The following is a 22,343-nucleotide window of genomic DNA, read 5'->3' as shown; positions in this document are numbered from 1 at the left end:
TTTTTAGCAGCATCTGTCAATCATGTTTTTGAAATCATCTCTGAGTAATCCTGTTCATGACGAACGCCTCCTCAGGAAGACGAGTACAGCATGTGCTTTTGGCTGAGGACGATGATGCATACGCAACTTCTGCTGGTGCTTGGAAAACACTGATTAATATTTAAAATCTAACCATGGGGTGTTTTATAGAGGCAGCGTGTGTTTAGTCCATCAGAAATTGGCTTCCTGTAGCAGGAAATGCTCAGGGAACGCAAAGGAAGTCATCAGCATACTGCTATTCTTGGACCCTTCATTGCCGTCATCATCATCATCATCATTATTATCATTGTGCAGGGTTGATTTACATTCTGATGATGATGAAGCTAATAAAACACAAGTCTTTTTTTTTAATTCCAGAAGGATTTAGATTCAGAGAACAGAGATGTGGCTTGAAGCGAATGTGTTTTCTTGTTTTTTTTTCACACTTAGTGGGGAATTTGCTTCTTCCACCAGCGCTCATGAGGGATAAGGCCTGTGAAAACGTCTACAGACGTTGTTCCACTAAGGGCTTGTCTGTTTTGCCTTTGAATGTTTAAGAACAAGATTTATCAGTCTTTTATTTTATATACACCGTTTCTAGTGCACGGAATAACATTACCCTTTCTCAAAGAAAGTGACTTTGTTGTTTAAAACGACTCTAGATAACAGAATGCATGCTGACTTGTGTACTGTACACAGCAGTGCATTTGTATTATTTTTCTTTAATGTCTTTACATTCAGTAAATAATGTGAGTAATTCAGTTATGGAACATTAGGAATGTGTAATTCATCATATTTTAATAGTAATCACGATTTCTTCAAACGTTTAAACTTTATCGATCGATATTGCTGAACTTGGTGGAGAAAAATGTGACCACAATTTTTGATATAGAATATTCCAAATTATTCTATCCACATTCACTGAATATAAGCAATCATGCTCTGACTGGCTACTCTATGACTAGGATATCAGCTCATATACCGTGAGTAGAGAAAAATAAAAAGGCAGAGCGTGTGGCTGAACCAACCGAGGACAAAATAAAAACTCTACTTGAAAACAAAACCCAAAAAAATACAAAAAAAACCCCGCAACAAAATATGGAATGAAAGTATTTGATGGTAAGAATGTATCTTTTTTTATTTTTCAAGAATTATTATTATTATAAAATTTTTCAAAAATTGCCCGTCATTTTGCCAGTTTGTTTACATTCTAAGCGTAAATGCTTTTGTCAGACGTTTTGCGTAAAGTTTTTATTGATCAAATTTGCAAAAAAAAAAAAAATTTTCTCTTTCTCAAAATCCAGTGAATGTGGATAGAATAAAACAGTTATTCCACTCAATCTCGTCATACATGGATTATAGACAACTTGGTGCTACGCGCCTTGCCGGCTATCAGCTCATGTACGACTCGATTACGTGGAATAACTGTTAAATGTAGCTGCGCTAACAGCAAAACAGTAGAGAAGATAATGAAAAAATATATATTCATAACATTCAATCTGTTACTGAGAGCAGAAATGTAGTTGGCCAATGATGAAACCAACTGTAATGTAATTTATCACAATATTAGTTTTATGTTATCATATTGCCCAGGACTTATTCATTTAATTTTTTAGATGTACATAAAAAAAAACCTCCATAATTTTCTGTGGATTTAAAATTAAAGTTATGATTTAAGAAATTTTTGATTAAATGCCTTGAACATACTTTAGAGGGGTTTTTTTTCATAATAAGAGGACTAAAAATTTTTTTTCACAAAAAAAATGAAAGCATTAGACAATTTCAGATTTCTCAGTAAAGATTAAAAATTTAAAAAATATATACAGAAATCCATTTGTTTCTTTGAATGTTTACCAAAATAATCAAAATTAAAATGATGATCATTTTTAATGCGAGTGTACAAATCTGTGAAATCCTGAACGTTTTATTCCTCTTATTCCACAGCAATTAACACCACATCATTACATATTTTTATCCATTTATAGTTACGGTTAATGTTGTGGAACATTTTTGAAAAAAAAAAGTTCTACTTTAATCACTTTATTAAGCATTAATCGACACCTTCTGACCAATCAGAATGCTGCGGTAGAAACGGCGGGTCACCGACGGGTCTGTGGGGAAAACAGAATCATCTGCTTCACACTGGACTTGAATTCTTTGTGTTGTGTGTGTTTTTCAGGTATTTATGAACAGACATTTCTTATACAACTGCAGTGCACCAATCCTGGACGTGAAGATTGCCTTTTGTCAGGTGTGTGTTCCATACAGGTAAAGTAACAGGTACAGTATTCATTCACTTCCATTCTCCTGCTTCATTTTGTTGTCAGTGTGTCTTTGTCTGAAGTGGTCATGTATCTGAGAACCAGGGTTGCCAGGTTTCAGCCTGATTACATCTTAAAAACAAGGAAAGGAAAGGAAATAAAGAAAGAAAGCACTAAAAACCTGGTGGGACGTGACAGAAAATAGAGTATAGATTACATTCGTCTTTTTGTTGACGGAAAAAAAAAGCAAGTAATTGTTTGAATCACCTGACGTAAAAAAAAAGTGACTTTCCTTTGTATTCATTTCACATCCTGTCTTTATTTAAAAAAAAGAATGCACTCGCTGGCCACTTTATTAGGAACCCCCTTAAATCCATCTGCTGTTCTGTTTGACGAAGTTCTCTGATCAGCCGATCCCTTGATGCATCAAATCACGCAGATACAAATCACGAGCTTCAGTTAATGATCACAATGTTCAAACATCAGAATGGGAAAAATTCTGATGTTTGAGACTCGCTCCTCAACACGGAGGGGGTTGAGGAGCGAGTCTAACTCCAAAATAAACTCACAGAAGGAAGGCTGTGTTTTTTGCCAATTTAAAAAAATAAAATAAAAAAATAATAATAGGAAGCAAATTAATAATAATGTAGAAAGATCCTGAGTGAGAATAACAATTTTTGCCAGCACTGCTAGTGCAAATTAAAAATTATTGGTCACATTTTAAATGATAAAAGCATTGTACTGATAATTAAAAATTAATAAATTACATTTTACTGATGCAAGGATGTTTGAAACGATGTATCGCAAATTACATCCCAAATTCCACATTTTTTTAAATCAGTGCAATCGTCCTGATCATGAAATTTTACGCCAGTGTGCCAATGGTGTGAATCAATAGATACAATATCTGTGTTTACAGTTTCCCTTTGATTCCTTTATTAAATTTATATTATTTAAAAATAAAATCATTATTAATGCAGGGCGGCACGGTGGTGTAGTGGTTAGCGCTGTCGCCTCACAGCAAGAAGGTCCTGGGTTCAAGCCCCGTGGCCGGCGAGGGCCTTTCTGTGTGGAGTTTGCATGTTCTCCCCGTGTCCGCGTGGGTTTCCTCCGGGTGCTCCGGTTTCCCCCACAGTCCAAAGACATGCAGGTTAGGTTAACTGGTGACTCTAAATTGACCGTAGGTGTGAATGGTTGTCTGTGTCTATGTGTCAGCCCTGTGATGACCTGGCGACTTGTCCAGGGTGTACCCCGCCTTTCGCCCATAGTCAGCTGGGATAGGCTCCAGTTTGCCTGCGACCCTGTAGAAGGATAAAGCAGCTAGAGATGATGAGATGATGAGATTATTAATGCACACTTGTGTTTTTTTCTCCAAATCTGGTCCATTTAACGTATAAAAACGGCCACCCTGGCAACCCTGGTGCAAGTTCAGAATGCAAGATAAAATGATTATATAATTAAATAATCTTTTATCCATTTTAACAGTTAAGTTTTCTGTGAAACCTGTAAAACATACACTACATACTGTATTTACTCATATACCATGTACCTACAGGTGCTTACAGTACCGCTTCTCTAAAAGAGGGGGCTCTCAGCGTACCACGAGTGGTGCAGGAATATTCATCTGGGATTAGAACAGATTTATTTTTCAATTGAGGAAAAATATTTTTACATTTTTACTCTCATAGCACACAGTCTTTCTACCCTTACGTAATACTCCAGTGAAGGTGTGACCAAAATTAGATCTTAAAAACAAGCCAACAATATTTAAATGAGCTTGACCAAGATTTGATTTAAATTTTGGTCGAGTCCTTCAGCAAATTTTTTAAAAGTTTGGCTTTATTTAGGTGCTGATAAAAGAGCAGATATTATTCATAATGCTTTAATCAAACATTCGTTAGTCAAAGAGAGCCAACACACCAACACGTAGAGTTGTGCATTTTACACATCGTGTCATTATATCTGAAATAATGGGGTTAAGTCGAAAATAATGATCTTGAGTGGAGACGAAATATAGTGAAAGTTGGGCTGAATAATTGATAATATGATAAGCGTACCCTTATGAAATATGTTGGCGAAGGTTTAACCAAATTTTAACCTAAACTTTTAACCAAAATTAAACCTTAAAAACAAGCCAAAATATCAAAATGATCTTGACCAACATTTGGTTTAAATTTTGGTCGAGTCCTTTGGTGAATTTTGGTTTAAAGTTTGGCTTAATTTTGGTCTAGTTTTAGCAAAATTTTGGCTCGATTTTGATTTAAAAATTCTCATTTTCTCATGTGGTGGCACTTAGAAATGTTTCAAGCTGAAACATCCTCCAACTCTGGACTTGTAATGATTCACCTCAGACTGGAGAATTCTCTCGACCAAAATTTGGCTAAGGGATTGCTTTTCATTCCTGAGAGTATAAGCGAGACCAAAATTTGGTCAACTGAGCGAGGGTGTAAACCAAAATGTGGCTTTGGGACACAAGCGAAAATCTGGTTATGGCTTAATTTTGTATTAATTTTGGTTAAAGAACAGGGACTAAACCAAATTTAGATCTGACCAAAATCTGGTTTATTCAAGCCAAATTATTTCGTGCGGGTTTAGAAGGAAACTGGTTAGAATAAAAATAAAAACTAGAAAAGCACTCGGAGAGCGCAGACCTCCGCCAAGAATCCTTTAAAAAATTCCGGGATCCAGACGGTGATCCGGATCACCGCCAAAATGTAATGGATTGTTACTTGTGCCCAGTCACACCTCTGGAAAAAAATTCAGAGCAATCCGTTCATAACTTTTTCCGTAATGTTGCTAACAGACAAACAAACAAACAAACAAACCAACACTACTGAAAACATAACCTCCTTGGCGGAGGTAATAATGTTTAATAATGTTATTTACATACAATAGCGACTCTGCCTTGAAGTCAGGGGTAAATAAAACCAAATATAGCCTTTAGCTAGAAAGATGTATAGATTGATGTACACATTTTAAAAATATTTTCAGTTTATCCTTTTACTTGATTTGTTGCTTGCAGAATCATATTCAATTCCATTTTCGAAATTCCAGCTATAGCGGCTAGCTAGCGGCAGGAAGTGACGAATTCTGGACAGGAATTCCCAACGTAGGTTTTTTTGGAAAAGGTTTAGGTTTTGTACTTTTTCTTAAAATCATGTTAATGGGAACACAACATGATTAACTGCTTAAACACTTTAAAAAAAAATAACGTTTTCTTTCTAGAACAATTACGCATCGTTATGTTTGTTTTTGATTAAAAGAACAAGAGACTGAAAGTTTGTCGGCTTTATATAGAATTTTCATTGTAACCAGCAGATGAACTGATTAGATTATGAACCCTGAAGGTCACAGCAAGGTCAACACAGTTTCCGTGTGGTTTGTGTACTATTTGTTTTTGGTTTTCGTTCATTGTAACATTTCTTGTTAGTGAGCGTAATTATCCAGTAAAGTTTTGTGTGTGTGTGTGTGTGTGTGTGTGCACCCCAAAGCAGTTCTGCTCATTAAAACCCTGTTTATATCCACAGGTAATGAATGTTATCTCTTAAAGTTATGGCCTGTATTCTAATCACACCTTCCCCGCGCTATAATAAGAGATAGCATTTAGAGAAAATGTGTGTTAATCAGGGCAAAATTAGCGCGGCCACCAAATTAGCGGCGGTCCATCACAGTGACGGATGAGTCCCAGGATGAATATATTCTCTCTCCTTCAGCAATCGTAAACCCACAGGCATGCTGTCGTACAACCATAGAGGCATTTAACCTGTCGTTTATACACGACGTAGCATCTGCACGTGCTTTCACGTGCTCTTTCATCCCAAATCAATACTTGAGCGTCCATATAATAAATATAACATAATAAATATAATAAATAAATCGAGGTATTAAAACTTTCTGCTCCAAATCAATGTGTTTAAAGGATCCGGTGTGATTCAGTGTCATGTGTTTGTGTGTCGTGAGGCTGTAGATGCTGGATGGCCTTTGCCAAAGTCCACATCAACACCCACGTATGTTTATCTATATTTCATGCTCGCAGTTTATATTTAGTCTCCGTCTTCCAGCTGACCTGATACTCGCTTTTCATTTTACTTCGCTTCTGTCTCTTGTGATGCTAACCACTTACACTGGGGATAACTCATTAGCTTTTTAATATCCTGTATGTCTTTTTTGTTGATGCTGTTTGTTCGCTGTGTCTTTGTCTCTCTGAGTCGCCTCATTGATCTGTTCATCACTCATATACTCATAATGAATTATTTTAATTGTACAGCAACACAAAATACTAGATATTGTAAATTATTTCAATTTGATTAAGTTTAGCTAAACAATCTAGCAAGCTAACACAACTAGCTAATAACTAACCAACTAACTTTGCTTGTGACACGATAAGAAACACTGGACATGATGTGAAAAAGCTAACATAAGATATTAGATGTCGTACACTCTTCAATCATTTTATAATACTACCAGAGATGCTTTCATAAAGTTTTCCAGGTTCTTTTGTTCTCATGCTGTTTTAGCATGGAATGAAAATGCTATAGGATGAAACACGGTTACGGAAATAGCGTCTCTCTGATTTCTTTTTGTCAGCATTGGGTAAGCTATCTTGCTAAGCTAAGTCAAACTAACAACAGCTAACTGTCTGAAGTGGTGAAAAAGAACCCTGGGTGCACGGCGGCTCACAAATTGATCAAAATCACACAACAGGAAGTTACTTATTTCAACAATACTGTGGTGAATTCAGATAATGTAGCCTAGCAAACTACAGTATGTATAAATATCAAACTACATGTTTTATGTCAATTTAGCATCATGGAAAGAATGCTAACGTTACCTGAGGGGTTTGATTGGTCATGCAGACAAACTACTGTTCAGTCCAAAAGGAGAAATCTATTTTTTGAAAGTTTACTTATAATTTGTAGAACACCAACAAGTTGACAAGGCTCCGTCTTCTTGATTTGGCTTGCCAAGAGCGGTCATATGTTAATGACGGGGTGGTACCATAAAAAAAAAAAAAAACAAGAGGAGATTCTACGTAAGAAGCATGCACTTTTCTAACTGCCCCGTTCTCTCCGCCTATTTTCTTTTTATGGCTGTTACAGACTGGGAAGGTAACAGTCCAGTTTGAAAGGCCCGGTATGTCCACAAGTCTCATCGATATATCTTATTCCAAAAACAACAAGAAAAACGTTTTCCACATCATATCCCCTTTAAAGAAATTTTCACATGAATACATGCAGAGAAATGCATGGTAACTAAGCTTTAAAAAAATCTATAATTTGTATATGTAGATGGTCAAATACCTTTATAAAAGATGCCAGAAAGTTGATTCAGGTTTAAAGACACTGGTTTCAGGAGTTTTTCAGATCTTCCCCCCGAGCAGTTTCTAAGCATCATACATGTAAATGTTTGCCTTAGCGTAATCATATTATGCCTATTTATTAATGTATTTAAGGTAGACGTTCTACTCCAGTAATTATGGGAATGTTATGGGAAGAAAATTCCATAGTCAGACCAGAAGAATTTAACATTTTATATAAAGGATACTGGAAATATAGAGGAAACGTACAGTAGGACATACTGTAGGACACTGAGACATAGGAGCAAGGGAACAAAGTAATTTGGTACTGTAGGATTCTGGGGGTGGTGTAGTGGTTAGCACTGTCATCTCACAGCAAGAAGGTTCCATGTTCAAACCTCACAGCCGACGAGGGGCCTTTCTGTGTGGAGTTTGCATGTTCTCCCTGTATCTGCGTGGGGTTCTTTTGGGTGCTCCGGTTTCCCCCAAAGACATGCAGTTAGGCTAACTGGGTACTCTAAATTGTCCATGACCAAAAGCAGTGCAGCAGAAAGGGACCCAACCCAGAACACAATGGATGGGCAAAGAAGAAGAGAGGACTCTGGGGACTTAGGACACTATAAACATATGGTCTTTGGAACAGCAGACTCTGGGAACACAAGACACTAGGAACATAGAACTTTGGAAATATAGGATCCTTGAAGCATTAGACACTGAAGATAGGATACTGGTAGAATAGCATTCTGGGAACATAGGGTACCAAAAACATAGGACCCTTTGAACATAGGACACTGGAAACTTTAGAATTTGGGAACATACAACCTCGAAACATGGGACACTGGGAACATACGACCTTGTCCACACTGGACTGTAAGAGTATAGAACGCTGGGAACATAAGGTCCAAGAAATATTAGGTCCTGGGCCCAGAGGACATCAAGTCTAACAAACAAAGGAAAGGATTGTAGCAAACACTTCAGTTTAGAAAATGATGCAATGCTGAACTACAACAACACTAAGAGGACAAAAACTATACTAAACCAATGAGGTTTCTGGTGGAGAAGTGGAGTTTTCATGACAGGAAAAACATTATTTAAAGAAAAAAAAAGGTATGGTGTGATATACCCTTAGGAATTGTTTTGTAATTTTAATGAATGTTTCTTTTACCTCACAGGGTTTTGGTAAACAAGTTGATGTGTCTTACATCGCCAAGCATTACAACATGAGCAAGAGCAAAGTGGACAACCAGTTCTACAGCGTGGAAGTTGGAGACTCCACCTTCACGGTTCTGAAACGGTACCAGAACCTCAAACCCATTGGTTCTGGGGCTCAGGGAATAGTATGGTGAGTACACATAGTTCCCTTTAGTTCCCACACATACTTGTTTGGTTGGACATGCTTTTGTTTTTATTAATTTTATTTTTTTTAGCACATCTGTAGTAGTCATAGTGCAAGAAATAATGACATGTAACATGATTAAGGGTTAATTAGTTAATTATGACATTTGACTTGAGGAATATTGGGTTCTATAAACATAAAAAAAAAATTCTGGGGCGATACAGCCTTGGAAATATTGGACACTGGGAATATAGAACCCTGGGAACATGTGGTCCTGGGTCTGGAGGACTCTGGTCACACAGGGTCTATGGTATATTGGACCAGTGAAACACTGAGTCCTAGAAACACACGAACCCTGGGAACCTAGGACACCGATGACGTCAAAAGTCAAAGTCCCTCTCACACCAGAATCTGGTCTTCCCAGGCAGTCTCCTGTCCCAGTACTAACCAACTCTTTAAGGCGCATGGGTGTGGCACTGATCTCCATTTCAGGTCTTCTGGTAACCACGAGAGTTTGATTTCCTCACTCGCATCTGTATTGCAGCATGCCTTGCCAGATAGCAGTAGGTACCATTTTTATGATGGTCTTTGGTACACTGCAAAAGCTGTTGCCTAGATCTAACTCAATAAAAATAAGGCAACATTTTTCAACCACTTTTTGTAAGTTTAGTCAACTAATGGTATTTTTGAGTAAGGAGAACTTAATAATATGCATTTCGATGTATGCAAAAAGATTAAGTTGCGTTTACAGAAAAAGCCAAGAAATTGAGTAAAAGCAATGTAAAAAACATCAGCATATTAAACACACAAGACTTAATTAAAATAAGTAACATTTAAATGAAAAAAATAATTTTTGTACTCTATTTTATTAATTTTGAACAATTCACCCTTTCTTTGTTTTATTATTATTTGTCACATGCACACTTCAAGCACAGTGAAATTCATCCTCTGCATTTAACCCATCTGAAGCAGTGAACACACGCACACACACACTCAGAGCAGTGGGCAGCCCAGAGCGTCCGGGGAGCAGTCAGGGGTTCAGTACCTCGCTCAAGGGCACCTCAGCCCAAGGCCGCCCCACGTCAACCTAACTGCATGTCTTTGGACTGTGGGGGAAACCGGAGCACCCGGAGGAAACCCACGCGGACACGGCGAGAACATGCAAACTCCACACAGAAAGGCCCTCGCCGGCCGCTCGGTTCGAACCCAGAACCTTCTTGCTGTGAGGCAACCATGCTAACCACTACACCACCCGTGAAAATGGAAACTGCTTAAAATAATTAGTTAGCATAATAATAAAAAAATCAAGACATATCAAATTCCAACCTTTATTAAATCATTACCATATCAAAACAGTGGCAATGAGCTGGACAGTATGAACAGTCAACATCCATATTTAGTGCATAGAATGCATGACCTCAACTTTTTAAAGTGCTGTGTAGAACATCTTCACAGTACAGTTTTCTTTCTTTAACCGTATACATATTATTAAAACATTTTCACAAGCCATATCCAAACCGTGTCAATAAGCTGGACAGTATTAACAGTCAAGAACATCAGTATTTAGTGCATACAAGAATGCATGACCTCAGATTATTATGTGCTGCTTAGTAGAACATTCAGAGTACAGTTTTTTTTTACTGTGTACATCATATTAAAGCATCTTAACTTAAACAACTCACAGATCCACATTCAGGAACATTCGACGGTGAGGCCTGCCTGCCCGGGCTTGTTCTTCTGTTGCTGCAGAACGTCTGATATTAACGTTTAAAATGAGTTTTGTTAAATCAGTTTATGTTGAAGTCCAATAAAATTAATTTTATCACATAAAAAAGTAAGTTACGAAAATATTCACACTTTTTACTTATAGATAACTCAAAAAACTAAAAAAGAAAAAAAAATTGATTTATTGGAATAAATATACTTTTAAAAATAAAGTAAAATGGACAATACCACTGAAAGACTTTTTACAGTGTATGACCCAACCGTGAGTAGAACTCGTGATCTCCCAGTCGAGAGGCAGACATGCTAACCACTAGGCTAACTCACGGTCACACTGATGACATAGGTCCCTGAGAATATTGGACTATTTGAACTTGGATAATGGAAACCTAGAGCCATAAAAGATGGAAACATCAAAAGTTAGGCCCTAATAATATAGGGTTGTAGGAAAATAGCATCCTGGAATTGTAGATTTCTAGGGATATAAGGCCTGAGGAACATAGGAGTCTAGTAACATTGAGCCCTAAAACATAGAAACATGAGAAGATAGACCCAAAACTTGAGAAGATAGACCCAAAGCATAGAAATGTGAGAAGATAGACCCAAAGCATAGAAATGTGAGAAGATAGACCCAAAACTTGAGAAGATAGACCCAAAACATGAGAAGCTAGACCCCAAACTTGAGAAGATAGACCCAAAACACTGAAACTTGAAAAGATAGGACCCATAGGAACATAGGACCCTAAAATGTAGGATCCTGGGCACAGAGCCATTGGAACATCCCAGGAACAAAGAGCACTGGAAATGTAGGACACAGGGATTATCATATGCTGAGAACATGGGATCCTAGAAACAGAGGGACTCTGGGAATACAGAACTGTAAGAGCTTAAGGTTCTTGGGACACAGGCACTGGGAACAGAGAAGATTGGGAAAACAGGATCCTGGGAACATACTATAGAGCCCCACTTAACGTTTAGCTTTGAGCTGTTCTTGAAAAACTGATAACTCAGGGTCGTGTGTTCTAGAGCTTTGGAGCAGAAAATCAAAATGCTACTTCAACATATTTTCTTCTGATTGACTTCAGGGTTGTTGTACACTTTAACACTGTTTAACATTAAATGCCTGCGAGCAGTGTGCTCACACACACCTTCCCACATGTTCTCACCTCGCTGCAGGGCGTAGGGTGGTGTTTTGTTTCGCCTCTGGCAGATGATGAAGCTACAGTGAAATGACGCACATGTTATAACATGTTTTTACAGTAGGTGTGCTTGGCACGAACAGGGCATTAGCATTGTGTCTACGCTTGTATTGTGTTAGCGTTAGCATGTGCTGCTTTGTGTTTGTAATAACTGTGAGACAGCAGGTTTATTATAAAGAATTTTAACAAAGATACAGTATATATATATATATATATATATATATATATATATATATATATATATACCGTATTTTAAAAATCCTAGTCGAGCACGTCTCTCTTTTATTGTTGTTGTTTTTTTCTTGCGATGACATTTGAAGCCCCCGAACTTCCTCCCACAGAGTCGTGGGAAAACTGACTGTCTGCTTCTTTGAAGATGTCCATCACGTGGATGCAGCATCCTCCTGCTCGTCCTCCTCCTCGTCTTCATTGCTTCCTTTTCTCCCTGTCACACTGAATTTTCTCTCGCTCTCCTTTCTCAGGCATTTTGGTGGTTGTGTAAAGCAGACTGGACAGCTAATGGAGTGGTGTGTGTGTGTGTGTGTGTGTGTGTGTTAGGTTGACTAAAGCAACTCGGTGGACACACAGACATAATCTAGTTTAGCAGTGTCTCCTCAGCACCGGTCACATGACTCTGAATGGCTGCCAGGTTATTCCAATGAACACATCAGAGAGAGAGAGAGAGAGAGAGAGAGAGAGAGGGACAAAGGAGATAAAAAGAAAAGGAAGAAGGAAAGAGAGAGGGTTTCAGAGATAGAGACAGTCAGAGACAGAAACGAGAGAGAAAGAGAGAGAATTAAGGATGAAAGAGATAAGAAGAAAAATAGGAATGAAAGCGAGAAGGTTTAAGAGAGAGGGACAGACAGAAAAAGAGACAAGGGAGAGAGAGAGAGAGTTAAGGATGTAAGAAGAAAAGGAAGAGTCATGAGAGGGAGAGAGAGAGAGAGTGTTAAGGATGTAAGAAGAAAAGGAAGGAAGAAAGAGAGAGTAAGAGAGAGAGTTAAGGATGACGGAGGTAAGAAGAAAAAGAAGATTGAAAGTGAGAGGGTTTAAGAAAGAGGGACAGACAGAAAGAGACAAGGAGAGAGAGAGAGAGAGAGAGAGAGATTAAACTGGCTTTAATGTACAGAGTGAGAGAAACTGATCATTGGACGAAACGATGTGGGTCTCATTTTTATTCTTAATATTCTGTCGTTATGAATCTCAGTCAGGAGGAGAAAAAATATCTGAATCACGGTGTTTGAGATTTGTAATGAGCATTTCCAAGGTCTGAGGCGTAAAAAAAAAATCAATCTGTAATTGACTTATTCATTTTTAAATTCTACACCGTTATTTTCACAGCGTTCTGGTTTGATTTGTCGGCTTGAGCGTGACAGCGTTCTCTCGTCTCGGCTTGACATAAAGCAGAACGCTTCATAACGCCTCACACGGTAACGCATACACGTGGCAGCATCTCCGGCGTCTTCCCACTTCACTCTGATGGGTCACTGTGGATGCCAAAAACACACACACACACACACACAAAACACAAAACACACTCTCTGGAATATTCTGCTGTTTCCATGGACACCAAGTCTGTTTCTTTATCAATCTCCTGTTTTATAAGCGGAGGTTTTGTAGCTATTTTATTATTTTTTATTTATTATTTATTATTAAACTTCTGTTGTTTTTATTATAATTGGGTTGATTAATGACCTTTAATTGTTTTACTTGGGTAACATTTGCAACGTAAGAAAGAGAAAAATATTAAACATGAACACGTTTTAGTATTTAGGAGAAAAAAAAATCCAGAATAAATAAAGCACCATTGTGCAAATGAGACACGAGTGTTTCTGTTTAAGCTAGACAGATTTTTCCACTGTAGTGTGTGTGTGTGTGTGTGTTTCCATCAGTGTATATATTCACGTCAGTGTGTTTGAGTGCGAGGGTGTGTGTTGAGTGTGTGTGTGTGTGTGTGTGGAATACACTCCAGAATTAGCAAGCACACAGCTTTAGCCATCTGCTGCCTGACATATCCTGCAGAGCCGTGCTACAATTTCTATAGGCTGCACAAATTCTGTTCACAAATGGAAAAACAAACATGATACAAAATCATGATGCTAAAAAAAAAAAAAAATCTGTCATTAAAATAAACATTTACGGTAGAGCTAGCTGGCGATGGCTGCATCTACGACCTCTGGGAAGGATTTCAAAAGTGGTTTGTTGCTCCATCTTTGGCAAGACATGTCTTCATGGCGCTCCTGTGCTTTGTGCACAGGGGTATTGTCATGATGGAACAGGTTTGGGTCTTTTATTTCTTGGTTTGGGGAAGAACGACATATGGGTGTGAAGGTCAGGGGTGTACATACAGTGCCTTGCAAAACTATTCATCCCCCTTGGTGTTTGTCCTGTTTTGTTGCGTTACAAGCTGGAATTAAAATGGATTTTTTGGGGGGTCTTCTCCATTTGACTTAAACAACACACCGACCACTTTAAAGGTGCACATTGTTGTTTTATTGTAACACAAACAATAATTAAGATGAAAAAAAACAGAAATCTGGAGTGTGCATAACTATTCACCCCCTTTTGTATGAAACCCCTAAATAAGAGCTGGTCCCAACAATTCACTTCACAAGTCACATAATTAGTTGAATAAGATCCACCTGTGTGCAATCAAAGTGTCACATGATCTGTCACATGATGTCTGTATAAATCAACCTGTTCTGGAAGGACCCTGACTCTGCAACACTACTGAGCAAGCAACATGAAAACCAAGGAGCCTCCAAACAGGTCAGAGACAAAGCTGTGGAGAAGTATAGATCAGGGTTGGGCTATAAAAAAAAAAATCCCAAACTTTGAATATCCCACGGAGCTCCATTAAATCCATTATAGCAAACTGGAAAGAATATGGCACCACTACAAACCTGACAAGAGAAGGCCCCGCCCACCAAAACTCACAGACCGGGCAAGGAGGGCATTAATCAGAGATGCAACAGAGACACCAAAGATAACACTGAAGCAGCTGCAAAGATCCACAGCGGAGATGGGAGTATCTGTCCATAGGACCACTTTAAGCTGTACACTCCACAGAGTGGGGCTTTATGGAAGAGTGGCCAGAAAAAAGTCATTGTTTAAGAAAACATGTTTGGAGTTTGCCCAACAGCGTGTGGCAGATTCCCCAAAGACATAGAAGAAGATTCTCTGGTCAAATGAGACTAAAATTGATCTTTTTGGCCATCATGGGAAATGCCATGTGTGGCACAAACCCAACACCCTGAGAACACCATTCCTACAGTGAAGCATGGTGGTGGCAGCATCATGCTGTGGGGATGTTTTTCATCTGCAGGGACAGGAAAGCTGGTCAGGACTGAAGGAAAGATGGATGGCACTAAATACAGGGCAATTCTGGAGGAAAACCTGTTTGAGTCAGCCAGAGGTTTGAGACTGGGATGAAGGTTCATGTTCCAGCAGGACAATGACCCTAAACATACTGCTAAAGCTACACTGGAGTGGTTTAAAGGGAAACATTTAAATGCCTTGGAATGGCCTAATCAAAGCCCAGATCTCAGTCCAATTGAGAATCTGTGGCATAACTTAAAGATTGCTGTACACCAACGCAACCCATCTAACTTGAAAGAGTTGGAGCAGTTTTGCCTTGAGGAATGGGCAAAAATCCTAGTGGCTAGATGTGCTAAGCTAATAGAGACATACCCCAAGAGACTTGCAGCTGTAATTGCAACAAAAGGTGGCTCTATAAAGTATTAACTTTGGGGGGTGAATACCTATGCACACTCCAGATTTCTGTTTTTTCATCTTAATTATTGTTTGTGTCACAATAAAACAATTTTCACCTTTAAAGTGGTCGGCAGGTTGTGTAAATCAAATGGTGCTATCCCTCCAAAAATCCATTTTAATTCTAGCTTGTAACACGACAAAACAGTACAAACACCAAGGGGGATAAATACTTTTGGTCACATAGTGTATAGATAGTGTTTATATTCACGGAATGCACTGTGAGAGATATAACTAACTGCAGCTGGTCAGAGTCTCAGTGTGGCACAGAAAACAGTGTTTGGATACATTACTAGGAAACCGTGCACTTATTTATTCCATTTTATTAAATCCAGCGTTGTTCATATTTAATGTTAAAGGTACGAGGGGAAAGTGTGTGAGAACGTCAGTGTGATTTATTATGGGGTGGTGATTGTGCATTTTCGACTCTCACACCATATCCTCATGTGGCCACCACACAGACGTCTGGCTTTCATTCCCATCTTCCTGCCTGCCAGACTCACAGGATGTTGCTGAGACCGGATGTTTTTTGGGGTTTTTTTTGTAATTGCTGAGAAATTACTGTAATATTTTCACTCAAAAGTACTGAAATATATTAATCGGGGTATTTTTTCCTCTGATGAGCAATGGCTCTCAGGTTAAAGAGTGTGAGTGTTTACTGGGTCACCTCACTGATCCTTTAGCGTACTCTCTCTCTCTGTCCTTTCAGATTTTCATCACGGTTCCGAATTAAACTCTTTATCTACTAAAGATTCAAATGTGTGTGAAATTTTCATGAGCTTTATTCTTAGAGGAGGATTTTTTTTTTTGTTTGGTCTGCCAGAAATCTGTAGTGGCTAATAAAGTAGTTAAATACTAATGAATTAAAAATATATTATTATTATTATTATTATTATTATTATAACCGTAAAACAGTGAAGGATGTTGAGATTTTTTCCCCGGCTTTCTTTCTTTCTTCAACATTGATTATTGGAGTTATTTAGCACTTTTCTCTCCTTATAACTAAATTAAGTTGCTTTGTATAAATTCCTTTTTTGTTTTACGCGCAAAAACTCGATGAATAAATGTGATATCCTGCAGCACGTTTTGTGAATTTTATCTCTTACAGTCAGAGACATAATGTTTACAGTCCACTTTGGCAAAATGATGTCACTTTAATTTAATATGAAGAGAGAATTTATTAAAAAACTCTTTTTGTGAATTTTTTTTTGTTCCATGTTATGAAGGTTGTAATAAGGTGGTAGTAAGTTTCTGGGTTTTATTTGTTTTTACCCTTGGTGATTTAATATGCATATAACAAATTGAGTATTTAAAAAAAATTGTCAAGTGTCGTGTCAGTAAGTAATGTGGTTTGAAAAATTAATTGTCATTTTTTAAATTATGTATTATTGTATTGCAAATTATTTATTTATGAAAATTATTTTATTAATTTTTGGTAGATTTTTGAATCATCAGGAGTATTTATTTATTTATTTGCTTACTCATTTATTTTCTTAATTAACTGATTTACTTTCTTGACATTAAGTCATCAATTTTATTTGTATAGCACTTAACTATATTATTATTATTATGATTATTATTATTATGATTATTATTATTACCTTAACAGTAAAAACTGAAGGGTGTTGGGATTCTTTCTCTCTTTAAACATTGATTATTGTAGTTATTTAGCACTTTTCTATAGTCATAACTAAATTAAATTACTTTTATTAATTTTTGGTAGATTTTTTAATAATCAGGAACAATTATTTATTTTATTGCTATTTATTTACTTATTTACTTACTGACTTATTTTCTTAATTAACTGATTTTCTTTCTTGACATTAAATCATCAATTTAATTTGTATAGCACTTAACTATATTATTATTATTATTATTATTATTATTATTATTATTATTATTATTATAACAGTAAAAAATGAAGGCTGTTGAGATTTTTCCCCAGCTTTATTTATTTATTTATTTATTTATTTAACATTGATTATTGGAGTTATTTTGCCCTTTGCTATAGTTATAACAAAGTCGCTTTGTATAAATTCCTTTGTTTTGCATCACAAGCACAAAAACTCGATGAATAAATGTGATATCCTGCAGCACTTTTTGTGAATTTTATCTCTTACAGTCAGAGACAGAACGTTTACAGTCCACTCTGGCAAAATGACGTCGCTTTAATTTAAAACGAAGAGAAAATTTAATAAAAATCCCTTTTTGTGAATTTTTTTTTGTTCCATTTTATGAAGGTTGTAATGAGGTGGTAGGGAGTTTCTGGGTTTGAACAAACTGAATATTTAATTACATCTTTGTCAAGTGTCGTGTCAGTAAATAATGCTGTTTGAAAAATTAATTGTAATTTTTTTTTTAATTATTTATTATTGTGTTGCTGTTTGTTTATTTGTTAAAATTATTTTTATTCATTTTTGGTAGATTTTAGAATCATCAGGAGCAATTATTTATTTTATTGCAATTTATTTATTTGCTTTCTTAATTAACTAATTTTCTTTCTTGACATTAAGTCGTTAAGGTTATTTTTATCACACTTTTAACAGTAGACATTGTCGCAAAGCAGCTTTACAGAAATATATACATTTTAAAAGTATGAATTTATACATTTCTCTCTATAAATGTATCTGTAACGATCAATCCTGAGGCAACGGTGGAAAGGAAAAACTCCCTGAGACTTCATGAGGAAGAAACCGTGAGCGGAACCAGACTCATTACATTACTGGCATTTAGCAGACGCTCTTATCTGGAGTGATGTACAGCATACCCACAGCAGCTTGGGGAGCAGTTGGGGGTTTGGTGCCTTGCTCAAGGTCCAGGGAACTGAACCAGTCACCTTTTGGTCGCAAAGCTGCTTCTCTAACCATTAGACCATGGCTTCTCATGGCTTTTTACCCCAAAGGGAACCCATCCTCATCTGGGTGGTAACAGGTAGCATGATTATAAATAACTCACTTCTATAACTGTGTCCTATATGGACAAAAAGTGCAACTGTGTAACCAGAAAATTCATTATAGTTTAACATGAAGTCTGTTTTCATGAAGTTATCAGCTGTTCATTGACGGAGACTTGAGTGTAAAACTGTTCATGACGACTGCAGTCCTAAAGTTATCACAGCAAACCTGTGTGTATTAATTACACCTTTGCTTTACTTCATAATGGATCATCAAGCTGTCATTTTCCACCACAGTAAATTGATAAGAGGAATAATTAACTTTGGGATGTGCTGTTCTCGGAAAATAATCAACTTTAGGCTGGTGGGATGAAGCGGAGCGATTGTAACATCCCACGGTGGTGTACACGCCTCCTTCATGTTTTATTCATTTTTTTCTAATACTGTAGATCTTGGGGTTTAATAACCATGGTTTTATAAACATGTCAGATTCAGCAAAATATTAAATTCAAAGAACGTCTCCCTTCACCTGATCCGGTCGATCAGCGAAGACGTGCCATGCTCTGGGATTTATTTCTGTGTTGACTGAACTGTTTGTTTACAGATCAGACATTTCTGAGATCTAAGTGTTGAAAAGTCTGATACTGAGATAACTGTGTGTGTGTGTGACAGTGCTGGATATGATGCTGTTCTGGACAGAAATGTGGCTATAAAGAAGCTCAGTAGACCTTTCCAGAACCAGACCCATGCCAAGCGTGCTTACCGGGAGCTGGTGCTCATGAAATGTGTCAATCACAAAAATGTGAGTAAATTCTCTCTCTCTCTCTCAAAAAATAAAAAATAAAAATAAATAACAGTAATTCTGCCCGTTTCTGAATTACTGAATTCTGTAAATCCAAACACAGATACAGACACAGAAATGTCTGGAGTAATATACAGATACAGATACAAGCATTGTGTTACAATCCTGAGAGAGAGAGAGAGAGAGAGAGAGAGATGCATGGATGGGGAGGGAGAGAGAGAGAGAGATGCATGGATGGAGAGAGAGAGGGCGACAGACACAGGTAGAGAGGGACAGACAGAGAGATGGATGGATGGAGAGAGAGAGAGCATGACAGACAGACAGAGAGACAGACAGACAGACACAGAGAGAGAGAGAGAGAGAGATGGATGGATGGATGGATGGATGGATGGATGGATGGATGGAGAGATAGAGACAGACAGAGAGAGAGATGGATGGATGGAGAGAGCAAGACAGACAGAGAGAGATGCATGGATGGAGAGAAAGAGGGTGACAGAGACAGGTAGAGAAAGAGAGACAGACAGAGAGATGGATGGATGGAGAGAGAGAGAGACAGAGAGATGGATGGAGAGAGAGAGAGAGAGCATGACAGACAGAGAGAGAGACAAAGAGAGAGACAGACATAGAGATATGGATGGATGGAGAGATAGAGACAGACAGACGGAGAGAGAGAGATGGATGGAGAGAGAGCAACAAAGCAGATAGAGAGAGAGAGAGACAGAGAAAGAGATGGATGGAGAGAGAGAGAGCAACAGAGAGAGAGAGAGACATACAGACAGAGAGACAAAGAGAGAGAGCAACAGAAACGCACAGAGAGACAGATGGATGGAGAGAGAGAGATTTAAGGCAATTTTGCATGCTTTTCATAGATCCTAATTCTCTGAGTCCCATAATGCACCAGTTATTTTCTCCCCATCTCTCTCTCTCTCTCTCTCTCTCTCTCTCTCTCTCCCTCCCTCCCTCCCCCATGAATCAGCAGTGTCCTTCACTTGCTCAGAACAGAGAAACAGTAAAAGACGTGATAGCAAAAAGGACACAATTGAACTTAGGAAGAGCTTTTTTTTCCTCCCTGAAGGCTGTTTGCTCTCACATTTTACTAACCAGGTCCTGTTTGGTCTCCTTCTTCCCCTCCCTCTCCCTCTCTCTTTTCCTCTTTCAGATCATCAGCTTATTAAACGTTTTCACACCACAGAAATCTTTAGAGGAATTCCAGGATGTGTAAGTACACATTAGAGACTTGTGTCCTCCTGCACACACACCTTCATGTGCTCGTATCGTAGCGTTCATGAACTCTCCCGAATCACGTACATTTACATAACTACAGATTATACACACACACAATCGTTTACTGTCAGTGTTATTGATCACAGAGCTATGTTAAACCGACATAAACCCTTCACAACTAACAGAACTTACACAAAGGTTTATTCCAACAGTTGTGTGTGTGTGTGTGTCTTTGCGCTTCCTTCGTTCATTAGCATGTGTGTGGCGACACCGACACACTAATGTATTCTTCTCAGACTTAATCAAGAGCAGAATCGATCGCTGTTGGTAATGAACAGGATCACGCAGTAGACACACAGAATCAGGGAAGCTTCTCTTCTCCACTTAGAGACCAAACAAATGACTTCAGCTCCAATCGAACGCTTAAAACCGAAACGCTGTTTCGAAAACATGTTAATTGTTCAATTTAACAATGACAATTATGTTCCCATGGATGCTAGCAAAATAAAAATGTACACATCGTTCTCGTGCTACAATGCTAATGTGGCCAGAAAGTTTTAAAGCAACCGGTTTAACAATATTTGTGCAGAAAATAATCGTCCGAATAAAATTTCAGGTCACGCCTCTTTGAAGAACTGAGCTATGAAATGGTCACTTGTAGGAAATAACACTGTGTTGTGCTGTTACAGGAACATAATCAACACTAGGCCGGTGTAACGAAGCAGAGTCACTGTTACCGCCTCAAAGTTGATTATGTTCTTTGAACAGCACATCCTGAAGTATTTTATTCCTCTTATAGTATGAGAGCAGCGGCACGGTGGTGTAGTGGTTAGCGCTGTCACCTCACAGCAAGAAGCGTCCGGGTTCGAGCCCCGTGGCCGGCGAGGGCCTTTCTGTGCGGAGTTTGCATGTTCTCCCCGTGGGTTTCCTCCAAAGACATGCAGGTTAGGTTAACTGGTGACTCTAAATTGACCGTAGGTGTGAGTGTGAATGGTTGTCTGTGTCTATGTGTCAGCCCTGTGATGACCTGGCGACTTGTCCAGGGTGTACCCCGCCTTTCGCCCGTAGTCAGCTGGGATAGGCTCCAGCTCGCCTGCGACCCTGTAGAACAGGATAAAGCGGCTAGAGATAATGAGATGAGATGAGATTATGGAACAGCCATGACACGAGTAAATTTACTCTTTCACCTCTGAATGTGAGAAAGCGCTGACACTGGAGACTCCTTCCACAAATGTATCATAAATGAGCAGTAAACCCGTGAGCTGCTAATTTTTAAAGAAAATTAATCAACACCTTCTGACCAATCAGAATGGAGAATTCAAGAGCGCTGTGGTATAAAGATACTGAAGAGTATAAAGAGACTAGGGACACCAGGGACTAGGGAATGTCAGTGAAATTTGTTGACTTGTAGTGATAAGCAGTGAAATAACCGGTAGCAAGGCAAAGTGGGCGGGTCCCAAATTCAGCTAATCTCAACTTTGAGGTGACGCTGTTGAGGCGACTACCAAAGTGCGCCAAGAATACTGTTGATTGACAGCTGACACCAGGTATGATTTGGGGTGGGAAGTATACAAGAGGTAACGTCAGTATCCCTCAAGCTTCCATTACTTGTTTATACAGTCATGCAAGAGCCTTGTGGCTCCACTGGAAACTAGACAAATTGGTCGCTCTCCATTTTCAGCTGACTTGTTATTTTAAAAGTGCTGTAAATGAAGCAGTGTTAGACGTTCCGTGTTACTGCTGACTCGGTCACAGTCGTTAATCAGCAGCTCCATTCTTGGCGTAAAAATCAAGAGGCCATAAAGATCGTTATTGATCTTC

The 22,343-nt window shown here is 38.2% G+C and overlaps 1 protein-coding gene across 4 annotated transcripts in view; it reads left to right on the top strand.

Moving 5' to 3' along the window:
* The first annotated feature begins 2,203 nt into the window (after positions 1 to 2,203).
* Positions 2,204 to 22,343, top strand: part of mapk10 (mitogen-activated protein kinase 10) — a 75,711-nt gene continuing 55,571 nt past the window's right edge. For 3 of the 4 annotated variants that reach the window (XM_060935357.1, XM_060935356.1, XM_060935358.1), the window contains exons 1-4: positions 2,204 to 2,269; positions 8,748 to 8,917; positions 19,169 to 19,298; positions 20,458 to 20,516. In XM_060935357.1, the coding sequence (XP_060791340.1) occupies positions 2,204 to 2,269; positions 8,748 to 8,917; positions 19,169 to 19,298; positions 20,458 to 20,516 (425 nt within the window). Of the gene's footprint in view, positions 2,270 to 8,747; positions 8,918 to 19,168; positions 19,299 to 20,457; positions 20,517 to 22,343 lie in introns of those variants that run through there. The other variant, XM_060935359.1, reaches the window with a different exon arrangement.

Source organism: Neoarius graeffei, chromosome 12 (genome assembly GCF_027579695.1).
Source record: "Neoarius graeffei isolate fNeoGra1 chromosome 12, fNeoGra1.pri, whole genome shotgun sequence".
Lineage (NCBI taxonomy): Eukaryota > Metazoa > Chordata > Actinopteri > Siluriformes > Ariidae > Neoarius > Neoarius graeffei.
Note: the sequence above shows the minus strand (reverse complement) of the source record. Positions and strands in the feature narration are given on the sequence as shown.